This window comes from Miscanthus floridulus, chromosome 1 (genome assembly GCF_019320115.1).
Source record: "Miscanthus floridulus cultivar M001 chromosome 1, ASM1932011v1, whole genome shotgun sequence".
In the NCBI taxonomy this organism is placed as follows: domain Eukaryota; kingdom Viridiplantae; phylum Streptophyta; class Magnoliopsida; order Poales; family Poaceae; genus Miscanthus; species Miscanthus floridulus.
The window spans coordinates 180,387,978-180,408,145 of NC_089580.1; the positions used below are offsets into that span (position 1 = coordinate 180,387,978).

General features: G+C 51.9%; 1 protein-coding gene across 2 annotated transcripts; it reads left to right on the forward strand.

Moving 5' to 3' along the window:
- The first annotated feature begins 16,880 nt into the window (after positions 1–16,880).
- LOC136504029 (ninja-family protein 1-like) lies at positions 16,881–20,001 on the forward strand. Of its 2 annotated transcripts, none has more exons than XM_066498922.1 (4): positions 16,881–17,006; positions 17,110–17,567; positions 18,580–18,936; positions 19,462–20,001. In XM_066498922.1, exons 2-4 carry the CDS (start codon positions 17,156–17,158, stop codon positions 19,872–19,874), a joined length of 1,182 nt encoding a protein of 393 aa, XP_066355019.1. In that variant the 5' UTR covers positions 16,881–17,006; positions 17,110–17,155; the 3' UTR covers positions 19,875–20,001. The 2 variants fall into 2 exon arrangements, with proteins under 2 accessions (XP_066355019.1, XP_066355021.1); XM_066498924.1 differs by having other exon boundaries at positions 19,468–20,001.
- Positions 20,002–20,168: the final 167 nt, after the last annotated feature.

Below are 20,168 nucleotides of genomic sequence, written 5' to 3' on the forward strand. Positions count from 1 at the left end.
CTACCCTCACTTTTGGAGTAGGTTCTTGTGGTGCCCGACGTGTGGGCTTGACGTGTGATGCCAATTAGCCACCGAACCACCAAGTGAGCGGGCGACACAACAGGGACGTAGCGTGTTGGCAAGCACGTGAACCTCGGAAGAAAATCATCGTGTCAACCTTGTTCTTCCTGTTGGTTTGCAATCCTCTTACACAAGCTTGTGATTACTTTTATATACATTGTGCTTGTGTAGTTGCTCTTGTAATTAGTTAGCTTGTGTAGCTCACTAGTTACCTTCTTGCTTGTGTAGCATAGAAGTAGCTCCCTTGTGTGGCTAATTTGGTTTGTGTAACCTTATTAGTCACTTTGCTTAGCTTGTGTATCTAAGTATTTGCGCTCTCGAATTTGGCATTGGTTGCCTTGTTATTGAGCATTGCTAGTGAGCTTAGTTGGATTTGTGCTTTTGCTTACTAGCATGTGTAGGAGCTCCCTCATTGCTTGAAATACTAGTGGCATAGGTTTATGTGATCTTGCTCCTAGAATTGGTTAGGTGAGCTCTAGTTAGCCCGACACCTTTGTTGCTTAATTAGGATCTTTGCAAGGTGCTAGAGAACATAGATAGAGGGGTGTAGTCTTGGCTAGACCGATAGTTTTAATTCCGCACTTGTTTTGGTTAGCCGACGCGATTAAGTTTTAGAAACAACTATTCACCCCCTCTAGTCGCCATCTCGACCCTTCAGCGGGGGCTCTGAAGGACGCTGACGCCGTCCCCTCTCACATTCGAATTTGTGGGGCTGGTGGGCTACGCTCCCACCTCTTTCCGTGACCTCGTGGATGACGAGATTGAAAGAGACAGCTCCAGCATCGGCGACGTCATGGCACCTAGCCACCCTCTGTCCCGGGAGTGCGCTATGGCGGATGCTCTGAGATAGCCACCGGTGGTAGTAGAGTCTGTACAGACTCACACCCCTCTGGACCCTCATACAGAGGCCCTCGTATGTACATAGGAGCACGACGAGGAGTTACGACAAAGGCGACAGAGCCAGCCGCTACCCGCGCTAGCGCGCTCGGCGCAGTACGCTGCGCCCCATGCACGTAACCCGACAAGCCATGCCCAGGGTCACACCCGTTAGGTCTAGCGCAACATCCTAGATAGGGCGAACGACCCCTCTCAGTTCGCCTGAGCTGGCCAGAACATCGTAGCTACGGTGATGCTTCTGCGCGGCCTCCCCGAGCCAGCCGACCCCTAGGAGCAAGCAATCCACTAGAAGCTCTAGGCGCTGGTGGAGACCACCGCCATTCAATAGGCGGAGAGCTCCATGTTGTGACATCGGCTCACGGGCTCTTGCCCCACCAGGAGACAGGAGCTGCACCAGTCAACTCGCTCCATCCACTCGCCACTATAGTTACCAAGAGTGGGGTAGGATGCCGTGGCCGCACCATAGCCCAACCCAGCACCCGCTCCACACTGACCACCTATGCATGATGATTAGGCTGAACCATGACGCTCACAGCGTCATCAACAATCGACGCCATGCTCGACATGATGATGACATTTATCGAGTGGCGATGAGAGCAGGCGGCGCGGATCTCATCCTGACCATCGAGGAGTGTGGGGACATGCACCCTAGGCATGGTCACCGATGAGACGACCGAAGTCCTAGCCCAGATGGCCTAGGACCGTAGGCCTATGGTCATCGCATCTAGAGAGCGCCGTTTCCACGGTGCTTCCGACCACCCACCAACATCACCAGATACACCGGGGAGACCAACCCCGGTATATGGCTCGAAGACTTTTGGCTCACCTACCGAGCCGGAGGAGTGAATGATGACCACTTTATCATTTAGTATCTACCCATCTACGTGGGGGAGCATGTTCGAGCATGGCTCGAATTCCTCCCACCCGGCAGCATCCGCGACTAGGCGGATCTCAAGAGGGTCTTCGTTGGGAATTTCTAGGGGACATATGTCCATCCTAGGAATTCCTAGGACCTCAAGAGCTGCTAGCAGAAGCCCAATGAGTCCCTATGGGATTACATCTGTAGGTTCTCAAAGCAGTGCAACTCCCTTCCTGATGTCGTTGACGCAAACATCATCAGTGCGTTCTTCTCTAGGACAACTTGTGAGTCCTTGATCCACAAGCTCAGCTGTCTGAAACCCCGTACCACCCATGACTTGCTCAATGTCACCACGAACCATGCCTCTAGCGAGGAGGTGGTCGGAGCGGTCTTTAGCGGCGGCTGGAACAAGGGCAAGGCCAAGCCTGAGGACTAAGGCGAAGGCCCCTCCACACAAAGGGACAAGAAGAACAAGAAGGATCGGTACCGATCGGCCAACCCAGACTTGGTCGCCGTAGCCGATCATGCGGGCAAGCAGCCCTAGTAGGGCTAGTCTGACCACTTCGATAAGCTCATGGAAAGCCTATGCCCCAACCATACCTACCCTGTTAAGCACCTCTACAAGGACTGTGAGCTCCTTAAGCGCTTTCTATGACATGCCGACAAGTTGAAGGAAGGGAAAGGCAAGGAGGAGGAGGCCAAGAAAGGAGGCACGGTGAGCAAGGATGATGACGGCTTCCTCGGCCCCGAGGAATGCCTCATGATCTTTAGGGGATCCAATGCCATCCACTCAAAGCGTCAGCACAAGGTGCGCTATAGAGAGGCATGTGCCATCGAGACAACCATCCCCTCTTTCCTTAGCTGATCGGACTCTTTGATTACTTTTGATCGAAGAGACCATCCTTCCCACATCGCTCGACCAGGTCACTACCCACTCGTTGTTGACCCCATGATTCACAAGAAGCACCTCACCAAGGTGCTGATGGATGGAGGCAGTGGCCTCAACATTCTCTACGTCGACACCCTCAATGCCATGTGCATCCCCTGGTCGGAGCTCTGCCCCATGAGCTCTCCCTTCCATAGCGTGATCCCAAGGGCTTAGGCGTACCTGCTCGGGCAGATCGACCTGCCCATCATGTTTGGTAACCGAGCCAACTTCCGCTCAGAGGTCCTCATCTTTGAGGTGGTGGACTTTCTAGGGTCCTACCATGCCATCTTGGGGCGGCCATGCTATGCCAAGTTGATGGTGATCCCTAACTACACCTACCTCAACTTAAAGATGCTAGGACCAAATGGCATCATCACTATGGGTAGCACCTTTTCGCATGCCTACACGTGCGACCGCGAGCATTACAAACTTGCCATGACCATCATCATCTCCACCGAGCCCTCGGAGCTCGGGAATTCATCGACTTCAGTAGTCCTAGACTACAACGAGCCAACCTCCTTGAGTGCCTTCCACCCGACGGAGGAAACCAAGGCAGTGGGGATCGACCTCGCCAACCTGACCAAGATGGTGTGGATCGGGACTAAGCTCCTGGCCAAATAGGAGAGTGAGCTCGCTGACTTCCTACGCGCCAATCACAATGTCTTCGCGTGGAAACCTTCTAACATGCCGGGCATACCACAGGAGGTCACCGAGCATGCACTACGCCTTGTCCTAGGCTCAAAGCCTACCAAGCAATGTCTGCGCCGCTTTGACGATGAGAGGCGCAGGGCCATAGGTGAGGAGATCACTAGACTTCTGGCAGCTGGATTCATCAAAGAGGTATACCACTCCGACTGGCTAGCTAATCCTATTCTTGTTAAAAAGAAGACTAGGAAATGGAGAATGTGTTGACTATACTGGCCTCAACAAGGCATGTCCAAAGGACCATTTCCTTTAGCACGCATAGACCAGATAGTCGACTCCACCTCAGGATGCAAAATCCTCTTCTTTTTGGATGCCTACTCTGGCTACCAGCAGATCATGATGAAAGAGTCCGACCAGGTCGTGACTTCATTCATCACCCCATATGGTTCGTACTGCTATGTAACCATGCCTTTCAGTCTGAAGAACACTGGCGCCACCTATCAACGGTGCATGCAGCGATGCTTCACCGACTAAATCAACCTGCCTGACCAGCCTGACCAAGTCAGGCGGCCAAAACCAACAATCATTGTCTATGTAGATGACATAGTGGTGAAAACGGCTCAAGCTAGCGACTTGATCGCAAACTTGGCCGCAACATTCGTGGACCTCCAAAGGTTCAACGTCAAATTGAATCCCGAAAAATATGTTTTTGGGGTTCCAAAGGGGAAGCTGCTCGGATACATAGTGTCTGAACGTGGCATCAAAGCCAACCCTGAAAAAATCACAACCATCTCCAACATGGGCCCTATACGTAATGTCAAGGGCGTACAAAGGCTCATCGGCTGTTTGGCCGCCCTGAGCTGGTTCATCTCCCGACTAGGCGAGCGAGGGATGCCTCTCTATAAACTTCTCAAGAAGACAGATGCATTTGTCTAGACTGAGGAGGCACAGCAGGCTTGGGAGAGCCTCAAAGCATCACTGACATTGGCCCCAATCATCATCGATCCCGAATGGGGAGAACCCCTCCTCCTCTACATCATGGCAAACAACCACGTTGTGAGCGCCGCCCTCATCGTCGAGATGGAGGAGCCAGAATGCCCCCTGAAGGTTCAATGATCAATGTATGTTGTCGATGAGGTACTTACTAACTCCAAGGTTCGGTACCCCAGGTGCAGAAACTTCTGTACGCCGTGCTGATGGTGACCCGGAAGCTCCTGCACTACTTCACCGACCATGAATTCATGGTCGTCACCTCATACCTGTTCGGAGACATCATTCGCAACCATGATGCCATGGGTTGGATCTCTAAGTGGGCTCTCGAGCTTATGGGTCACGACATCAGGTATATCCCCCACACTACTATTAAATCTTAGGCTCTCACCGACTTCATCACCGAATGAATGAAAGTCTAGCTCTCGACCCTAGACATCACCCATGAGTACTGGATGATGCACTTCGATGGGTTAGTCATGGCGCCTAACTCAGGGGCTAGAGTGGTTCTGATCTCCCTAGATGGGAGCAGGCTCTGCTACATGATCCGTCTCCATTTCCCAGCCTCAAACAATGCCACAGAGTACGAGACCCTCATCAATGGATTGCGCATCACCGTCGAGCTCGAAGTTGGTTGTCGACCAAGTCATGAAGGAGTCCTCCTGCAAGAGCCCTCTCATGGTGGCATACTGCCAGGAGGTGCGCAGGCTCGAGGACAAATTCTAAGGGATCGAACTGCATTATGTCCCCCAAAAGGACAACAATGCCACCGATTTCCTCACAAAATTGGAGGCCAGGCAAGCTCCATCTCCAGAGGGGTCTTCATCAACGATGTCCATGAGCTGTCTGCCTGCATTTTGGAGGATCCGGTCTAGATGCACTCCAACACCAATCTGGCACTTAGGGGCCTCCGACCTCCCGATGTGCCCTGACCCTGACCAAGTGCTCAGGGGCTTCGCCCTTTGGCATCTTTGTGCCAACATCGCCTACCGACATCACCGTGATGACACTCAATCCAGTCGGCTAGGGAGCACCTTTGCTCGCCTACCTCCTCGAAGAGGTTCTCCCACTGAAAAGGACTGAGGCGCGATGAATCGCTCGACGCATCAAGACATTCGTCGCCCTTGGTGACAAACTTTACAAGCGAAGTCCATCAGGAGTACTCATGAAGTGCATCCCAACTAACCAAGGAAAATAGCTCCTCCTTGAGGTCCATGCTACAATCTATGGACATCATGCGGCCCTAAGGTCGCTGGTCAGAAAAGCCTTTCGCCAAGGTTTTTACAGGCCCACTGCACTACAAGATGCAGAAGAGGTCATCCACAGGTGTGTGGGATGCTTGTTCTATGCTCGACAAACTCATTTGCCAGTGCAGGAGCTTCAAACCATCCCCATCACCTGGTCATTCATGGTCTAGGGCCTTGATATGGTTAGACCCCTCAAAAAGGCCTCGGGCGGCTTCACTCATCTACTTGTAGTGGTGGACAAATTCACCAAGTGGATAGAGGAGAAGCCCATCACCAACATCTGCTCGAAGGAGGCGGTCAAGTTCTTCCTCGACATCATCTATCGGTTTGGTGTTCTAAACTGTATCATCACCGACCACGGAACTAACTTCACCGGGAAGAAGTTCCTGGACTTCTGTGATGGATATGGCATCAGGATTGATTAGGCCTCGGTCGAATATCCACATACTAACGGTCAGGTTGAGCGGGCCAATGGCATGGTCCTCCAAGGACTCAAGCCTTGCATCTTTGACCGACTCAATAAGTATGCTAGGCGATGGGACGCAGAGGTCCCAGCGATTCTCTAGAGCCTGAGAACAACCCCAAACCGATCCACGGGGTTCACGCCTTTCTTCTTGGCCTACAGAGCTAAAGCAATGTTGCCCTTTGACCTCGATCATGGAGCCCTAATAGTGAAGGCGTTCGACCCAGACCGAGCCATGGAGGCTCAATAGGACATGGTCGACCTGCTCAACGAGGCTCATGAGACAACTGTCATCCACTCCGCTCGCTACCAGCAAACTCTCCGTAGGTACCATGAAAGAAAAATCAGGAGGATCCTCGAGGTCGATGATCTCGTGCTTTGGAGAACCCAGTCGACCAAGGAGAAACATAAACTCTCTCCACCATAGGAAAAGACCCTACATGGTGACCAAGGTGATCCAACCGGGCGCCTACCGGCTAAAGGACGCAAAGGCAACATTCTCACCAACACATGAAACATCAAACAGTTACGTCGTTTATTCCCCTAAAGCTCGGTCTTATCATTTTCTTTCCATTCAATGTTTGCTCCTACAGCACCCCAGCCTGAGCTCTCTTGGCTTGGGTCACTCAGGGGCTCCACAGGGGTGCGATACCACCCTCATTTTTTACTATCATATAGTAATACTTTTTGCCCAAACGAAAGGGCATTGCTCAAACAAAAGGGCATTCCATTCCTTTGATTACCCTACATAACTTATGTTTTAAACTCCTGACCGATCACACCCTACCATGACCTACGGTTATGAACAGCTAAGCCTCATGGGCCACGCTTAGGTTCTTAAGGTTGCAGGCTACTGGTCAATGGGTAGGTGCGAAAAAGAAAGGACAAGAAACTAAAGCTACGCTAGGGTAAAAACAAGGACGGAGGGGACAAACTTCCCCTCACGAGTGATTTCATCACAAAAATGAACTCAAAATAATCACAAGTGTAAAACTGTTCACACGAGGGCTTCCCCACGAACTCGTTCATTTACACCTACTGACTATTTCTACTCAAAACTATATTATGGCCGCCCAACGGCATCGGCTGATGGCACAGTCAATGAGGACAAAGGTAGCTCGCTCCTGGTCGGGACGACGTTCGGCTCTGTTGGGGGCGGGACTATGCTCGCCTTCGACCCGGTCTCCACTCCTTCCATAGGTAGGACAACAACTTCTCGGCATGCGTCTTCAGCCACGCCAAGCGATGAGCCACCATCACCCACTGAGCGCTGACCTGCTCGGTAACCATCTGTGCGCATGGCACCAAGCTCTCCCCCAGTGCATGGATTTCATCTGTGCTCCACCCATCGGTGTACCCTCTACAAATAGCGGCGATGTCCAGCTCAGGGTGATGGGTCGCGACCGAGGTCAATACCCCTAACATCCCGTAGAACATGCCATCGGAGATGAGCGCCCAATTTTTGTTTAGGACCTCCGCTAGCTGGACGGCGGGCGTACTGGTGCTCGGTCCTAACCCGAACACCTCAGAGACGACCACCTAAGTGACATTGCAAATCTAGTCAAGCTCTCCCTCAAGAGCGCAGCGCTCCTCAAGGGACTGGGCTAGCGCCTCCACGCCCCAACCAACCACCATTTTGGCCGTCTCTAGCTCTAGCTCTAGAGAGCCGATCTTTCCACCCAGTTCTAGAAAAAGGCAACAAATTCAGAAGCAAAGGAGAGAGAAAATCAAGGCATTTACCAAAGGTGGAATAGATACATAACAAGGCGGGCGCTCTCAAGGATGGAGAGTCCTTCCTCTTGCCGGGTCACTTTCTCGAGCAGTCAAGCGTTCGACTCCTCTACCCCAAGCACCTGCCCTCGGAGCAAGACCACTTCTTGTTTAGCATCCGACCGAGCCTTTCGCTCTACCTCCAGAGCCTCCAAGGACTTCTGAAGCACCGCATAAGTCTCCACCAAGTGGACCTTCGCCACATCGAGTTCCTGCTCTACAGCAGTCGCCCGCTCGACCGCACATTGTTCCATCGGGCGTGCTCCTATCGCCTCTGCCACCCGGTCTTGGGACTCACGATGGATAGATTCTAGCTGGTGCCTAAGCTCGTCGACCCACCATGATGCCGTTGCTTCCTACCCTATCCGACCATGCTCCTCCTAAAGAAATCAGGACTTACGGATCAACATTGCCTCTAAATCCTATGAAAGCAAAAAGCAGACATGCTAAGACAACCATCGAAAGGCCAAGGAGTCAAGGACAAAACCAAAAACATAGAGAACTTAGCTCTGTGATGCGTGGTAGGTTGACTATCATGGCATGATGGATGAGCTCAACCCTCTCCAGAGCCTCCTTGAGCCTTGCCTAGGTATGGGCGAGATCAGACTCCATCGATAGTCCTCTCTCCCCGAGCAAATGCCAGAGCCTCACTTCCTCCTCGTCGTGAAGGACGAACTGGGCCTTTCCTGGCTCACCGGGGCAAGGCCACACCAGCTCGTGGGTCGCCCTTGACCCGCTGGAAGATCTCACCATCATAGTGTCATGCAACGATCGAATCATCACCAACTCCTATGACGATAGGATGGCTGGTGGCTCCACCCCAGTGCCTGCCTCGCTAGAGCAGAGGATCTCCACCACCTAGACTCCACGGCTCACCAGTAGATGATATACCTCTGGCCTGGCTACATCTCCTCTCAACCCCTCCAGCTCTGACTAGGAGGGCAAACTATGCGCTCCACTACCGAGCGAGGCTGGGAGCCTAGTTTCCCTCCTCTCCTCCTCCATAGTTGTTGAGGGAGGGATTATGAGGGTCACCTCCAACCCAACCTTCGCCGTCACCACGGGGATCGCTGCCATCACCACCATCGCCGCTGTTGCCGTGCTCGCAACTGGCTGGGAAGATGCAACCCCCAGTAACGAAGGTCGCGCCGCCGCCAACCTGCTTCCTCTACCGCTCGTTGCGACTCGCTATAGGCTAGGTCTCCACTCCTCCCACACAGGAGGCAGGGAGATTCCTAGTCCCATCTGCCCCTAGCTGCAGTCAAACAAGCGTGGGTTATTCATACTCAAAACACTCTACTATGAGAACAGGAGGGAGCAGGAATGCCTACCTAGACGTAAGCGGCAGAGCCCTAAAGCCCTGACTCACTGATGGCGCACTAACTAGACAAGGACCGCTCGCACGTCGCGACCCATGCCCCTCGTATCGACCAAGGGAGGAGCCGACCCGGCCGGTCCCCGGTCGGCCCACGAATGGCCACAGCCGCCACCTTGTGGCAAAACCGCCGAAGCCACTAGCAGAACACACCCTCATTGGGGGTCACGCACATGTGTCGACCCCAAAGAGGTTGGGGAACGAACATGTTCCTCCGACCGTCCACTGTGCTCTGCCACACTCAGAGCAAGGGGGGTGCGAAGCCAACAACACCTCCAAAGGACGTGGCGCCCATGCCCGCTTTGCCTCTCATTCGATGGTGGTGTCTTCGCTTGTGGCGCGCTTCCTAAACTCAGGAACATCGCCGTGCATCTCTGTATCACGTCCACCACCGATGAATGCGGTCGTAGGCTCATGGTGCTCCACCAAGGTCACAATAGCGCCCCTATCTCCTTCATCCTCAGAGGCACTCATGTCACCACCCACCTCTGTGGGCTGCTTCCACATCGCTCCAGCTCTCGCCCCCCTAGACCCGCTGGCTGATTTCCTTCTCCTTTTCGAACCTCCTTCCGGCCTTTTCAGCTCTCTTCTTCTTGGCAAGTGTCGCCTCCTTCTAGGTAGCTTGTTGAGCTACGCCCTCTAGTCCCCTCAGAAGGTGCGGCTGAGATTTATAACCCACGAGTCCCTATGAAATGGGCAACTCGAAATCAGTTAAAACAAGAAGAGCAAGAAGGAAAAGGCCATGGGAAAAGAAGAGGGAAGCATACTAGATTGGACAGCTTCACGGTGTGGAGAGGTCTGGGCTTCCCTTTGAGGGAGTCTTTATCCCTCAGCTACAACACCCAATCAAGTCGACTCTAGACTTCATCCTTTGGCAACTCCTTCGGCAACGCGTGGTCGGGATCCATCGGGCCAATGTATTCCCACATCAGTCATGTTCTTTCCGCCAATGGGATGACCCGTCAGTGGAAAAAGGTGTGGAAGACCCACAACCCATCGAGGCCATGCTGCATAAGCTTTTGAAGCTTCGCCTCAATGACCTCTAGCTTGTTCTTCAGACCGGCAGGCCCCCACGACCAACTTTCCCTCCTCACTGGCCTTCTTCTGGTGAATGTTGGGAATGGTGTTTCCGTTGGGTTCCTGATATAGAACCACTCACCGCACCACCCCTTATTGGAGTCATAGGGGGTATAAGCAGGGTATGGGGTCCACGGCTTTGGCTTCTTCTGCAAAGCAAAGCCCCCAACTAGGGTGATCCTGGGTGGCTTCCCCTCAGACAGGGCTCGCCCGCTAAAGATCTGCCAGAAGAGGTCCATGTGTGGCTCCATCCTGAGGAAGGCCTCATAGACGGTGACGAAGCCAGTGATGTGCAGCACACTAGTCGGGTTGAGGTGCTGTAACTCTAGGCCCCACTCGTTGAGGAGCTCGCGTAAGAACAAGTGTGTGGGATACCTAAGGCCGCGCTCGTGGAAGGCGAGGAAGGAGACGACCTTGTTGGCTTGGGGTTGTGGAACCACTTCTCCCGGCGCAGGAGCCCTCCAATGCACCACCTCCTTTGACAAGAGCAGCCCCTTCTCGGCGAAGGCGACCAGCACCTCCTCGTCCATGGTGGAAGGCCTCTAGCTTGACATCACGCCTTGGATTCATTAACGGATTTGTAAGCTCTCCTCTCCCTCGCTTTACCCTCTCTCCTAGAAACCACTGCGGCGCACGAATGAGCTTGGTGAAAAAGGAAGAAGGAGAAGAGGCAGCAGTTGGAGAAAGACGAAAGAATGGGAGGAAAAACCCTCTCCCTTCCTCCAATTTAATGCAGGAGGCGTGTGGTGGGACATGTCCTGGCTGATGGGATGCGCACTGCCCAACGAAACATCACCTGGGTAGGCCCACCACTACTGCAACCTAGGCGCAGGAAACAAGGTGCAACCACATGCAAAACGACCCTCGCCTTCCCAGGTAGGGTTTAGAAGGGCCCACCAACGGGATCTACATCGAGGAGGGACCAACGGGTCACCCGAGTCGATCGGATGGCTCGGGTGGCTGCCGAGAGACAGGTACATGATCGTTCATTCATCCATTCTCATGCATGCATCCATACATTCTCTCATACATCCAAGCATTGCATATGCAATTGTTGCATCACAACGCTTCGTGTTACGTCATGAAGTAGTAGTCGCCTCATTTGATATGAGCGACAACCGACTAGGGTTCAAAGGCCAGCCCAAAAAGGGCTCGAGGCCGCCTCGTGTCAAACAAAGCTAGGGGAGAAAACACAAATGAACCCCAGCGGCCCTCGCCCAACCTTCTCGTTCGATCCTAACCTCGAGCCATGCCCACTGAATCTCCGTCGAGGGGACACCAGCGGGCCACCTAAGTCGGTCTCTTGAATGGGTCAGGTATCTGCCGAGAGGCGGGTTAAGGAGCAGTGGAATACCACATGAGGGCTATGTTGACCCTGTTACGAATGATGGACCTGGATTCCACTCGGACATATCTGTTAGTGAGCTCACCGAGCGCGTCACTCGAGCCATCGAGGCAAGCGACATTAGCTCAACCCCACCGGTTGCTGAAACCACGGATGGGGTAACGCATGAAACTAGACCGATCGCCTTGCCCAACCCCTCGACTGTGCCAGACACCTAGGTCCAAGCTCTGTCGTGCCTAACCCTCAGTTGCGCCCAACACCTGGGTCCACGACTCCGCCTTGCCCAACCCCTCGGCATCACCCGACACTTGGGTTCGTGACTCCACCTCGCCCGACCACTCGGCTATGCCCGACACCTGGGTCCGCACTCCATCGCGCCTGACCCCTTGGCCACGCCAGACACCTGGGTCCACGCTCTGTTGCACCCGACGCCTCGGCCGCGCCCGACACGTGGGAGCACGACTCCGCCTCACCCGACCCCTCGGCCGCGTCCGACACCTAGGTCCGCGCTCCGTCGCCCTCGACCTCCCGGCCATGCCTGACACCTGGGTCCGCGCTCCTTCGCGCCCGACCCCCTGGCCGCGTCCAACACCTAGGTCCATGCTCCGTCGCGCACGACCCCTTGACCGCGCCTGACACCTGGGTCCACACTCCGTCGCGCTTGACCCCTCAGCCACTCCTGACACCTGGGTCCACGCTCCATCACGCCCGACCCCTCGACCGTGCCCGACACCTAGGTCCACGCTCCATCGCGCCCGACCCCTCGGTCGCGCCCGATGCCTAGGTTGGCGCTCCATCTCGCCTGACGGCAACCCATGATCTTACACCCACTAGGTGCTCTCGTTAAAATAAAGTATAAATAGCCCCTTCACGACTTCACAGAAGTCCCAAAAGGGCTCGGGGGCTCCTGTCGGGGTCATAAACCCAGGGTCCCCAATGAAACCGCTTCCCAGCAAAAACTTAGCCCAGCAGACGGCGTTGCGACAACGCGCGCCTCCCAGGCTGGCCCAGTTACCTAACGACTAGCCAAATGATCCGGTCTCCGACCGGAAGGCCTGGCCAAGGAGGGGACACAGTCCAACTTTGACCTCCTTTTCCAGCGGAGAAACACCGGACCTCCGCTCATGATCCTTCTCCGACTAGCACAGTCGGAGCCAACTGGGAACGACCGACCGGAGACGTCCGCTCGGTGAGGACCCAAGGATTAGACAGAGCAGATAAGGCAAGACGCTCAAGCCAAACCCTACACACCTGCAAGATAGTACCACCAGGCCATGCTAGACGGGTACTATGCAACCTATTAGGCGTGTGAGAACCCAAACAGTGTTGTGGACGCCGACATTTGCCTTACAGAATTGTAGGCGCCGACATTTACCATACCAGGCGAACACGGTAAAACCTGCCAAACGCATCTGGGCATGAACAGTATTATGGGCAACGATAATTGTCTCATACCTAATGGCGTGAGCAACAAGACTATGTAGCACACATACATACTCTCTCTCTCTCTCTTTTCTCTAACTTGTAAGGACATCCCCTTCACCTATAAAAGGGGGTGCGCTCTCTCCCAACAGAGACGGTCGTTCAAACTATCTCTGGCTGGCTCTAGAGAACCTGAGCATTTGAATAGCCCCACAGCTCTAGAACTCAACAACTACACAGAGCGTACGCTCCAATACTTAGCACACGTCAGAGCACCTACCACTCTTAGCCACTTGGTTTAGAGTCCAACCGGGCCTCTAAGACCCCATTCTTATTCCATACTTGTTTGTAACCCCACAGCAAACTTTGAGCCACACAAGATCCTTGAAGATTAGGATTTTAGAGAATAACTTGCTACTCTAATATTGAAATAGAAAATAACTTGAATATGTCAACAATAACTTTCTTATAGTGATGTATATAATAAAATTTGAACTTCGTTATTTTGTTTTCGTGACCGCCACACAATGGCTTTCTTTATTATGGAAAACATTAGAAGCTTTTTTGCACCCATTCAAAACCCTACATAATATTTAGTATTTTAGTTAATTATATATTTCTAAGACAATTTAATAAAAAACACTTTCATAATATTTAAGTATTTTAGTTAATTATATACTTTTTAGATGTCGCCAGTCAATAATTTAATACAACGGAGTTTTCTTTTTAGTGAAACTCATATTTATAGTTAGAGGAAATACGGAACAGTTAACTAAAGTAATTTTATTTCCTAGCAAGCATATAACATGTAATTGGTTAAAAGTTTCCAAATTTGTAGAAAAAAACCTTAAGTTATATTTACGTCTTCAATAAATTAATAGGACAAAAGAAATGTAAATATGGCTTATGAACAAAAGATACGATAGCCAGTGAATATGTTGCACTGAAATAATCTTAGGTGAAAAAATAAAATATATAACTTACAAGAAAGCATCTCCTCTCACACGTGACACGTCTTGACTTTTCTGCCGCTTATATCTTGTTCGACTAGTCTTATTTTTTTTGTTAAATCTCTCATGCGATACATCATTCTGAGTGTGACGCATGCTTGTTCCCTTTCTTCTTCCTCCTCGTCCTCCTATTTAGGCAGCTCCCGATAGATCTATCACCTCCCCCCGCCATGTTACTCTGTTGGCCGCCACGGACTACGACAGGCGGAGATTATCCCCCTTCCTATCGAGCCCGAACCGGCTGCCAAGCGACAATGCGAGGCTGAGCTCCACCTCCTCCATCTCCTCCCGCAGCTGCCCCGCCCTCTGCTCCGGTGGCGGCTCGTCTCCCTTGCTAATCTCGCACAGCAAGTCCCTCGAAAAAACCTCCATCGCACACGCAAGCTTGTCTCAGGAGCCTCAGCATCAAGAAGCGTCTGCAAGACGTAAACTCACTACAACAAATTAATGTGGCCCCTCGCCTCTTGTTGGCCGGTAATGGTTACTCCTGGGCGTCGCTTACCTCTTTCCTGAGAAAATGGGAATTTTGCCCTTCTGGGGAGTGGGTTTCGCTAAAATGCTCTTAAGTTTGTGGGCTTCGATAGAATGCCCTTATGAAAACTGTGTTTCACGCTATTTTGTCATTTCATGCTTTTTCTAACTTTGTAAATTTCTAACCCCATCTTTCTGACCAGACGTGACCATTTTATTCCTGTCTCCTTCTACGTTATCCGCTCTGCTTCTCACGGTCACGGCAAGTTCTCCGTCTCGACCGATGTTCGGCCGGGAGCCCGACACCGACCGCCGCCGCCCGTCATAAATTTACGCACAGCAACGGAGGGGCTGCTCTCCAACCTGCTGTTGAACGAACGCAAGCGAGCACAGCTCGGTGCAAGCACACACGGTGGTGATGCGCTCAGTGCTGGGCTCCGGCTCAGCAGGCAGCGCACCAACTCACCAAGGGCGAGCATGCTGCTGTGTTGGTTTGCTCGAGGCCGGAACACAGGAGACCGACGAACGCAAAGAAGCCACCGGTCGGCACTCTGCCTGACGCGGCTGCAGGGGCACGGCGGAGGGGCGCTCAAAGCAGCTCTAGAGGCTTCGGCGGGGCACTGCTAGGCGCTGAGCCTGACTACATCGGTGACCAACGAAGCCCACACCGATGCGGCCATCTGGAGCTCGAACGCAAGAACAAAACGAACACGAGCGCACGAACAGAGAAAAGGCGAGCACAAAAATCGACGAAACCGGTCGAAATCAAAACCAATCGCTCCCAAACATTGCACAGACCATCACAAGAGAGTTGGTGAGCATACTCTAAGAGATCATCGCCCAATTTCAGCTTAAACTCTTGGAAATGCAAGATTTGGGGCAAGAACGGGGGTTTTCACCCTAAACCGAAAATTAGATCGATCTACGAGCTCGTACCAAATTAGTTGAATCACTTGGGGATTTGATCAGCACATATCCTTGCTCGAATCGACTCAAAAAGAACGAACAAAAACGCCCTTAAATCGACCAATTGAAGGACGATTAGGAGAGGAGAAAAACACAGAAAACACAAGAACGCAGAGCTATGAAAATAAAATCACAAATCTCTTGAATCCTGGCGCGGACATCGGGGTCATGGCCGATGGGAGCGCGGCTCGCCGGGGTGCAGACCGCCGGGGGGCGCGGCTGTCGGAGCGCGGCTCGCCGGGGGGCGCGGCTGCCAGGGACACGAGATAGGACGCGTTCGTCGGGGCAGAGATGGGGTGCGGCCACCGGAGCGTGTGCCCACCGGGCGCAACCCGCCGGAGGCACGGCCGCTGGGGCGCGCTGCCAGCTGGGGACACCGGTCGAGACGGAGAGAGAACGGGAGAGAGGAAGAGGGAGGGAGGGAGGGGAAGAGAAGTGACGAGGGGGGAGAGAGAGGAGGAGATATTTTTACCGGTGTAGTGTAGATGATGGGTGAATGAGCTCAGGGGCAAAATGGTCAGTTCAGGCTAAAATTTTGGGTGAAAATATTAAAAGTGGATTTAAATCTTAAAATGACATTATGGCCCTATTTGGCAGGGCTTCTCCACCGGCTTCAAGAGCCGTTTGGAGCCGTTTTCTACCAAACGGGGTAAAGTAAAATAGCTTCACTTGTGAAGCTCCTAAAAATATGCTCTCACAGTGATTTGGAGTAGGATGGAGCCAAAAAAAGTGGCTTCTCCCGGCTTCTCCTCCAGGCCCCTAAAAACATGCTCTCACAGGGAAGCCATTTTGCCAAACGGTTTACCAAAACCGCTTCAGCTCCACCGGTGGGACTGTTCGTGGAGCTGAAGTCAAAAAAATGGCTTCACTAGTGAAGTGAAGCCCTGCCAAACGGGGCCTATAACGTGTTGGACTCATTTCATAAAGACATTTTAACGGAGTCCACTAACTTTGGTATTTGGGCGAAACCCACCTACCGAGAGTGCAAATTTCCAACTTTCTCCTCTTTCCTCCGATCTCCTACAATCTACCGAGGGATCGGCCTGCCGCCCAGCCTGTTGGAGTGTTGGGCATCCACCGGTCACGGCGCGCGTCCACGACTCGACCGGCTCAGCTCCAACCAAGGCTGGCGAGCCCACCGCATCCCGCTCGGCTCCCGCCGCGGCTGCGCGGTGCCGCGCAAGCTCGCACCACGCGTCGGCCGCCGTATCAACACGCGTCACGCCGGAGGCAAGCCCGCCCGCCCGTCTTCGCCATCCCTAGCGGAACCGCATGCCCCAAAAGCGAAACCAACCAGCCCAAAAAGGAGCAGAAAGCTTTGCCTCCTCTCTCTCTCTCTCTCTCTCTCTCTCTCTCTCTCTCTCTCTCTCTCTCTCTCTTCTCTCCTGTTCCCCGCGAGAGTCGCTCAAGGCCGTGGCCAAGAGAAGCGGCAGCGCCTCACCTCTCCAATGGTGGCATCCTCCCTCCTCCGTGCAACCTGTGTAAGTCGCCTCTCATCCCGTGTTCTCTGCTCCGGCCCCTCGCCTCTTGTTCGCCGGGAATGGTTGCTCCTGCGGCGTCGCTCAGCTCTTGCCCGTCTTGCAGGCGCTTGTCGTTTGCTGAGGCTCCCTTAGACAAGCTTGCGCGCGCGATGGAGGGTTTTTCGCGGGACTTGCTGTGCGGGATTGGGAAGGGAGACGAGCCGCCACCGGAGCAGAGGCCGAGGCAGCTGCGCGAGCAGATTGAGGAGATCGAGCTCAGCCTCGGGCTATCGCTCGGCGGCCGGTTCGGGCTAGACAGAAAGGGGGACAAGCTCCCCCGGTCGTCATCCGTGGCGGCCATGCTGACGCCGCCGGTGGAGGTGCCGGCGCCGCGCGCGCTCTCGCGGACGAGCTCGTTGCCGGTCCTGGCCGAGGCGTCGGAGGTTGGGAGGCAGCAGGGGCAGGCTGGATGGGGTTCTTGCCGTAATGGCGGGGGTCTCGGCGTGGAACACGCGGCGAGGCTGCCGGCGAGCGGGAGCCCTTCCTCTGCCTCTTCGGGAGGTGATGGGCAGAGATTGCAAGGTGCATGCGGCTTCTCTTTGTGGGGTTTATACTATCTTTAGTATTTGCTACCCTTGATAGTTAATTTGGCTTTTAGATTCCGTGCTTAGCAGTGCCGATTGTGATCGCTTTGGTTAAGTCTGTCTACTGCACAACCATATATTTTATACAATTCCAACACATGAATTTTTTTACACCCTAAGATTAAGATCCAACAGCCTCTATTCTTCTTCTACCTCTAGCCTTCTTCTACCTTAAGACATCACAGATCCACATATCACATAAAACAATTTTTTTTCTATAGAAGGACAAAATACAGAGAGGTGCACTGCTGCGTCACGCGTCATGTCATGCGTTTTTTGGTGAATCTGTACCTCATGTCGTGTGCTGGTGCACTGCTGCGTCATGTGGTGCTGGTGCACTGCTGCGTCGCGTCACGTGTGCTGCTGCGTGATGTGTTTTTTTTCTTTCAGTCTGTTCGTAGATTTGACGACGGAGATAAACAGAGGCTACAATCCGGTGGACTAAAATCTATGTGTTTTTTTTTGTGATAAAACACACGTGTGTTATATAGCATTTATGTTGTTAAATGGTGGTAGTTGTGAATTATTTTGCAAAACTGTGTTAAGTAGCCGGCATAATATTTTATTGCATAAAACTCTGTCGATTCAGTCATTCTGTTATAGGTGTGTATTTCTTCATCAGATATCTCTGAGAAAATATCAGTGGTAACCTGCGTGATGTAACAGTTTGAAGTTTAGTATTTGATATTTCCATGAATATTTAAAGAGTGTATGTACAGAAGCAATACACACAGATGTGTGTCTAAAGTACTTTCAAAACATTGTAGTTTTTGTAATTGGTTTTTAGTTAATATATAGATTTGTTAAAGCATAATGCCAATGTAAATGAAAGAATACATGTTTGTAACAGTCATATGTTGAGAAATCGAATATCTCAGTGTTTCTTGAAATAAACATCAACAGCTTTCCGCAAATTCCCAATATCTGTAAATACTTACTGAATATTGCAGGCACACTCATGAGGATTAGTTCACTCCCTGCTGTCATTGAGGCTGCTGGTAATGATGAATGGAAGAAATGTAAGGAAGCACAGAGTCTGAAGAGACTCGAGGTTAAGAAGAAAAGGATTGAGAGGAGGAACTCTCTCACTTGCAACACTTCAAAAGAAGCGGCTGGGCAGATTCCAGAAGAGATGAATGCACACGCTGACAAATTAGTAAGTTCTGATGAAGCTGTTGTGATGAATAACGAAAATCATAGCAGTGGCAAGCATCTGGTGAAGGGGCTTCCCCCAAAGTACCAGGCTACAATTGCATCGCAAGATAGTTTGTCAGCAGTGGGAAAGAAGTCAAACTCAGCCTTCAAAGGTATCCCCTTTTGTTTGTTAAGTACACTGTTTAGGTATTCTCAGTATCCATTTCCCATGCTTCCAAAAACATGAATCTTGCCAATGCACTACAGGTGTAATACATGAATGAACTGGATTGATATTTGCCCTTAAATTAGGACTTTGGGCCCAAAGATCAATGCTATTTAGTATTTGCGTCTACGATCTTATAAGAACTTATATATGTCTGATACATCGAGAGTTTTTACATTTGATATTAGTGGTTATTAGCTAAACAAAGGCTATGTTGTGTTACAATCTCTGTTGCGTCCTTTCAATAGTCACAAGACATTTCATGGCAGAAGTGAATCTGGAAGATTCAAAATTCTATAATGTTCAGCTCTTATAGATGGGGGCTGGATTCTTATATTGTTCAGTTATTATAGATGTGAGCTGTTTGTTTGTGCATGATTGAACACTTTCTATTCTAGTGGTTCTTCCCTTCAATGGATTTTTTTTTGGTTATCATTAAGCTCTATATCATACTCATTCCTGATTTTTTTAGGAACAGCCATCACTAAGGAGCACAGCCCGTCATCATCCGTTCCTTCCTCTGATGAAGCTATAAGTAACGTAACGGCAGCAAGTCCACCGCCTTCGTCTTTGCCTCCCAGAACAGCAACCCTTGGTTCCAGGGGAGATCAAAGCATTTTAGGCAGGGCTGCTTCAAGGGCCAACAGCATGGGGGACGTGGAAAGGAGGATAATGCAGGAGATGCCGGGCGTGTTCACCAAGGGGCTGCCCAACGGCAACAGGGTTGAAGGCTTCCTGTATAAATACAAGAAAGGAGATGTGAGAATCGTATGCATCTGCCATGGAAGCTTCCTTACTCCTTCGGAGTTCGTGGAGCACGCCGGAGCTGGCAAGGTGGATAACCCGCTGCGACACATTGTCGTCAGCCCTACCCCGAACCTGTGAACCTTTCGCCAGCAGACCGGTGCACGTGTTCTGTAGAGTCAGCCTTCAGCCTAGCATCAGACTAGTCTCATCGTCAGATTGTGTTTGTGGTACAGTGCTTACTTCTGCCCGAGCCAGGGTGTGTTTAGTTGGAGAGGTGAAAGTTTTTTGGTGTCATATCGGATGTGTCAGAAGGATGTCGGAAGGGGTTTTTGATACTAATAAAAAACAAATTACAAAACCCATCAGAAAATTGCGAGACGAATCTAATGATACTAATTAATCGGTCATTAGCATATGTGGGTACTGTAGCAC

What these genes read in the sequence shown, in the direction of transcription:
- LOC136504029 (XM_066498922.1), top strand. Translation starts at nt 17,156, where the DNA reads ATGGAGGGTTTTTCGCGGGACTTGCTGTGCGGGATTGGGAAGGGAGAC. An exon ending in TGATGGGCAGAGATTGCAAG is followed by an intron (nt 17,568 to 18,579) that starts GTGCATGCGGCT and finishes TGAATATTGCAG; the next exon opens with GCACACTCATGAGGATTAGT. An exon ending in GTCAAACTCAGCCTTCAAAG is followed by an intron (nt 18,937 to 19,461) that starts GTATCCCCTTTT and finishes TGATTTTTTTAG; the next exon opens with GAACAGCCATCACTAAGGAG.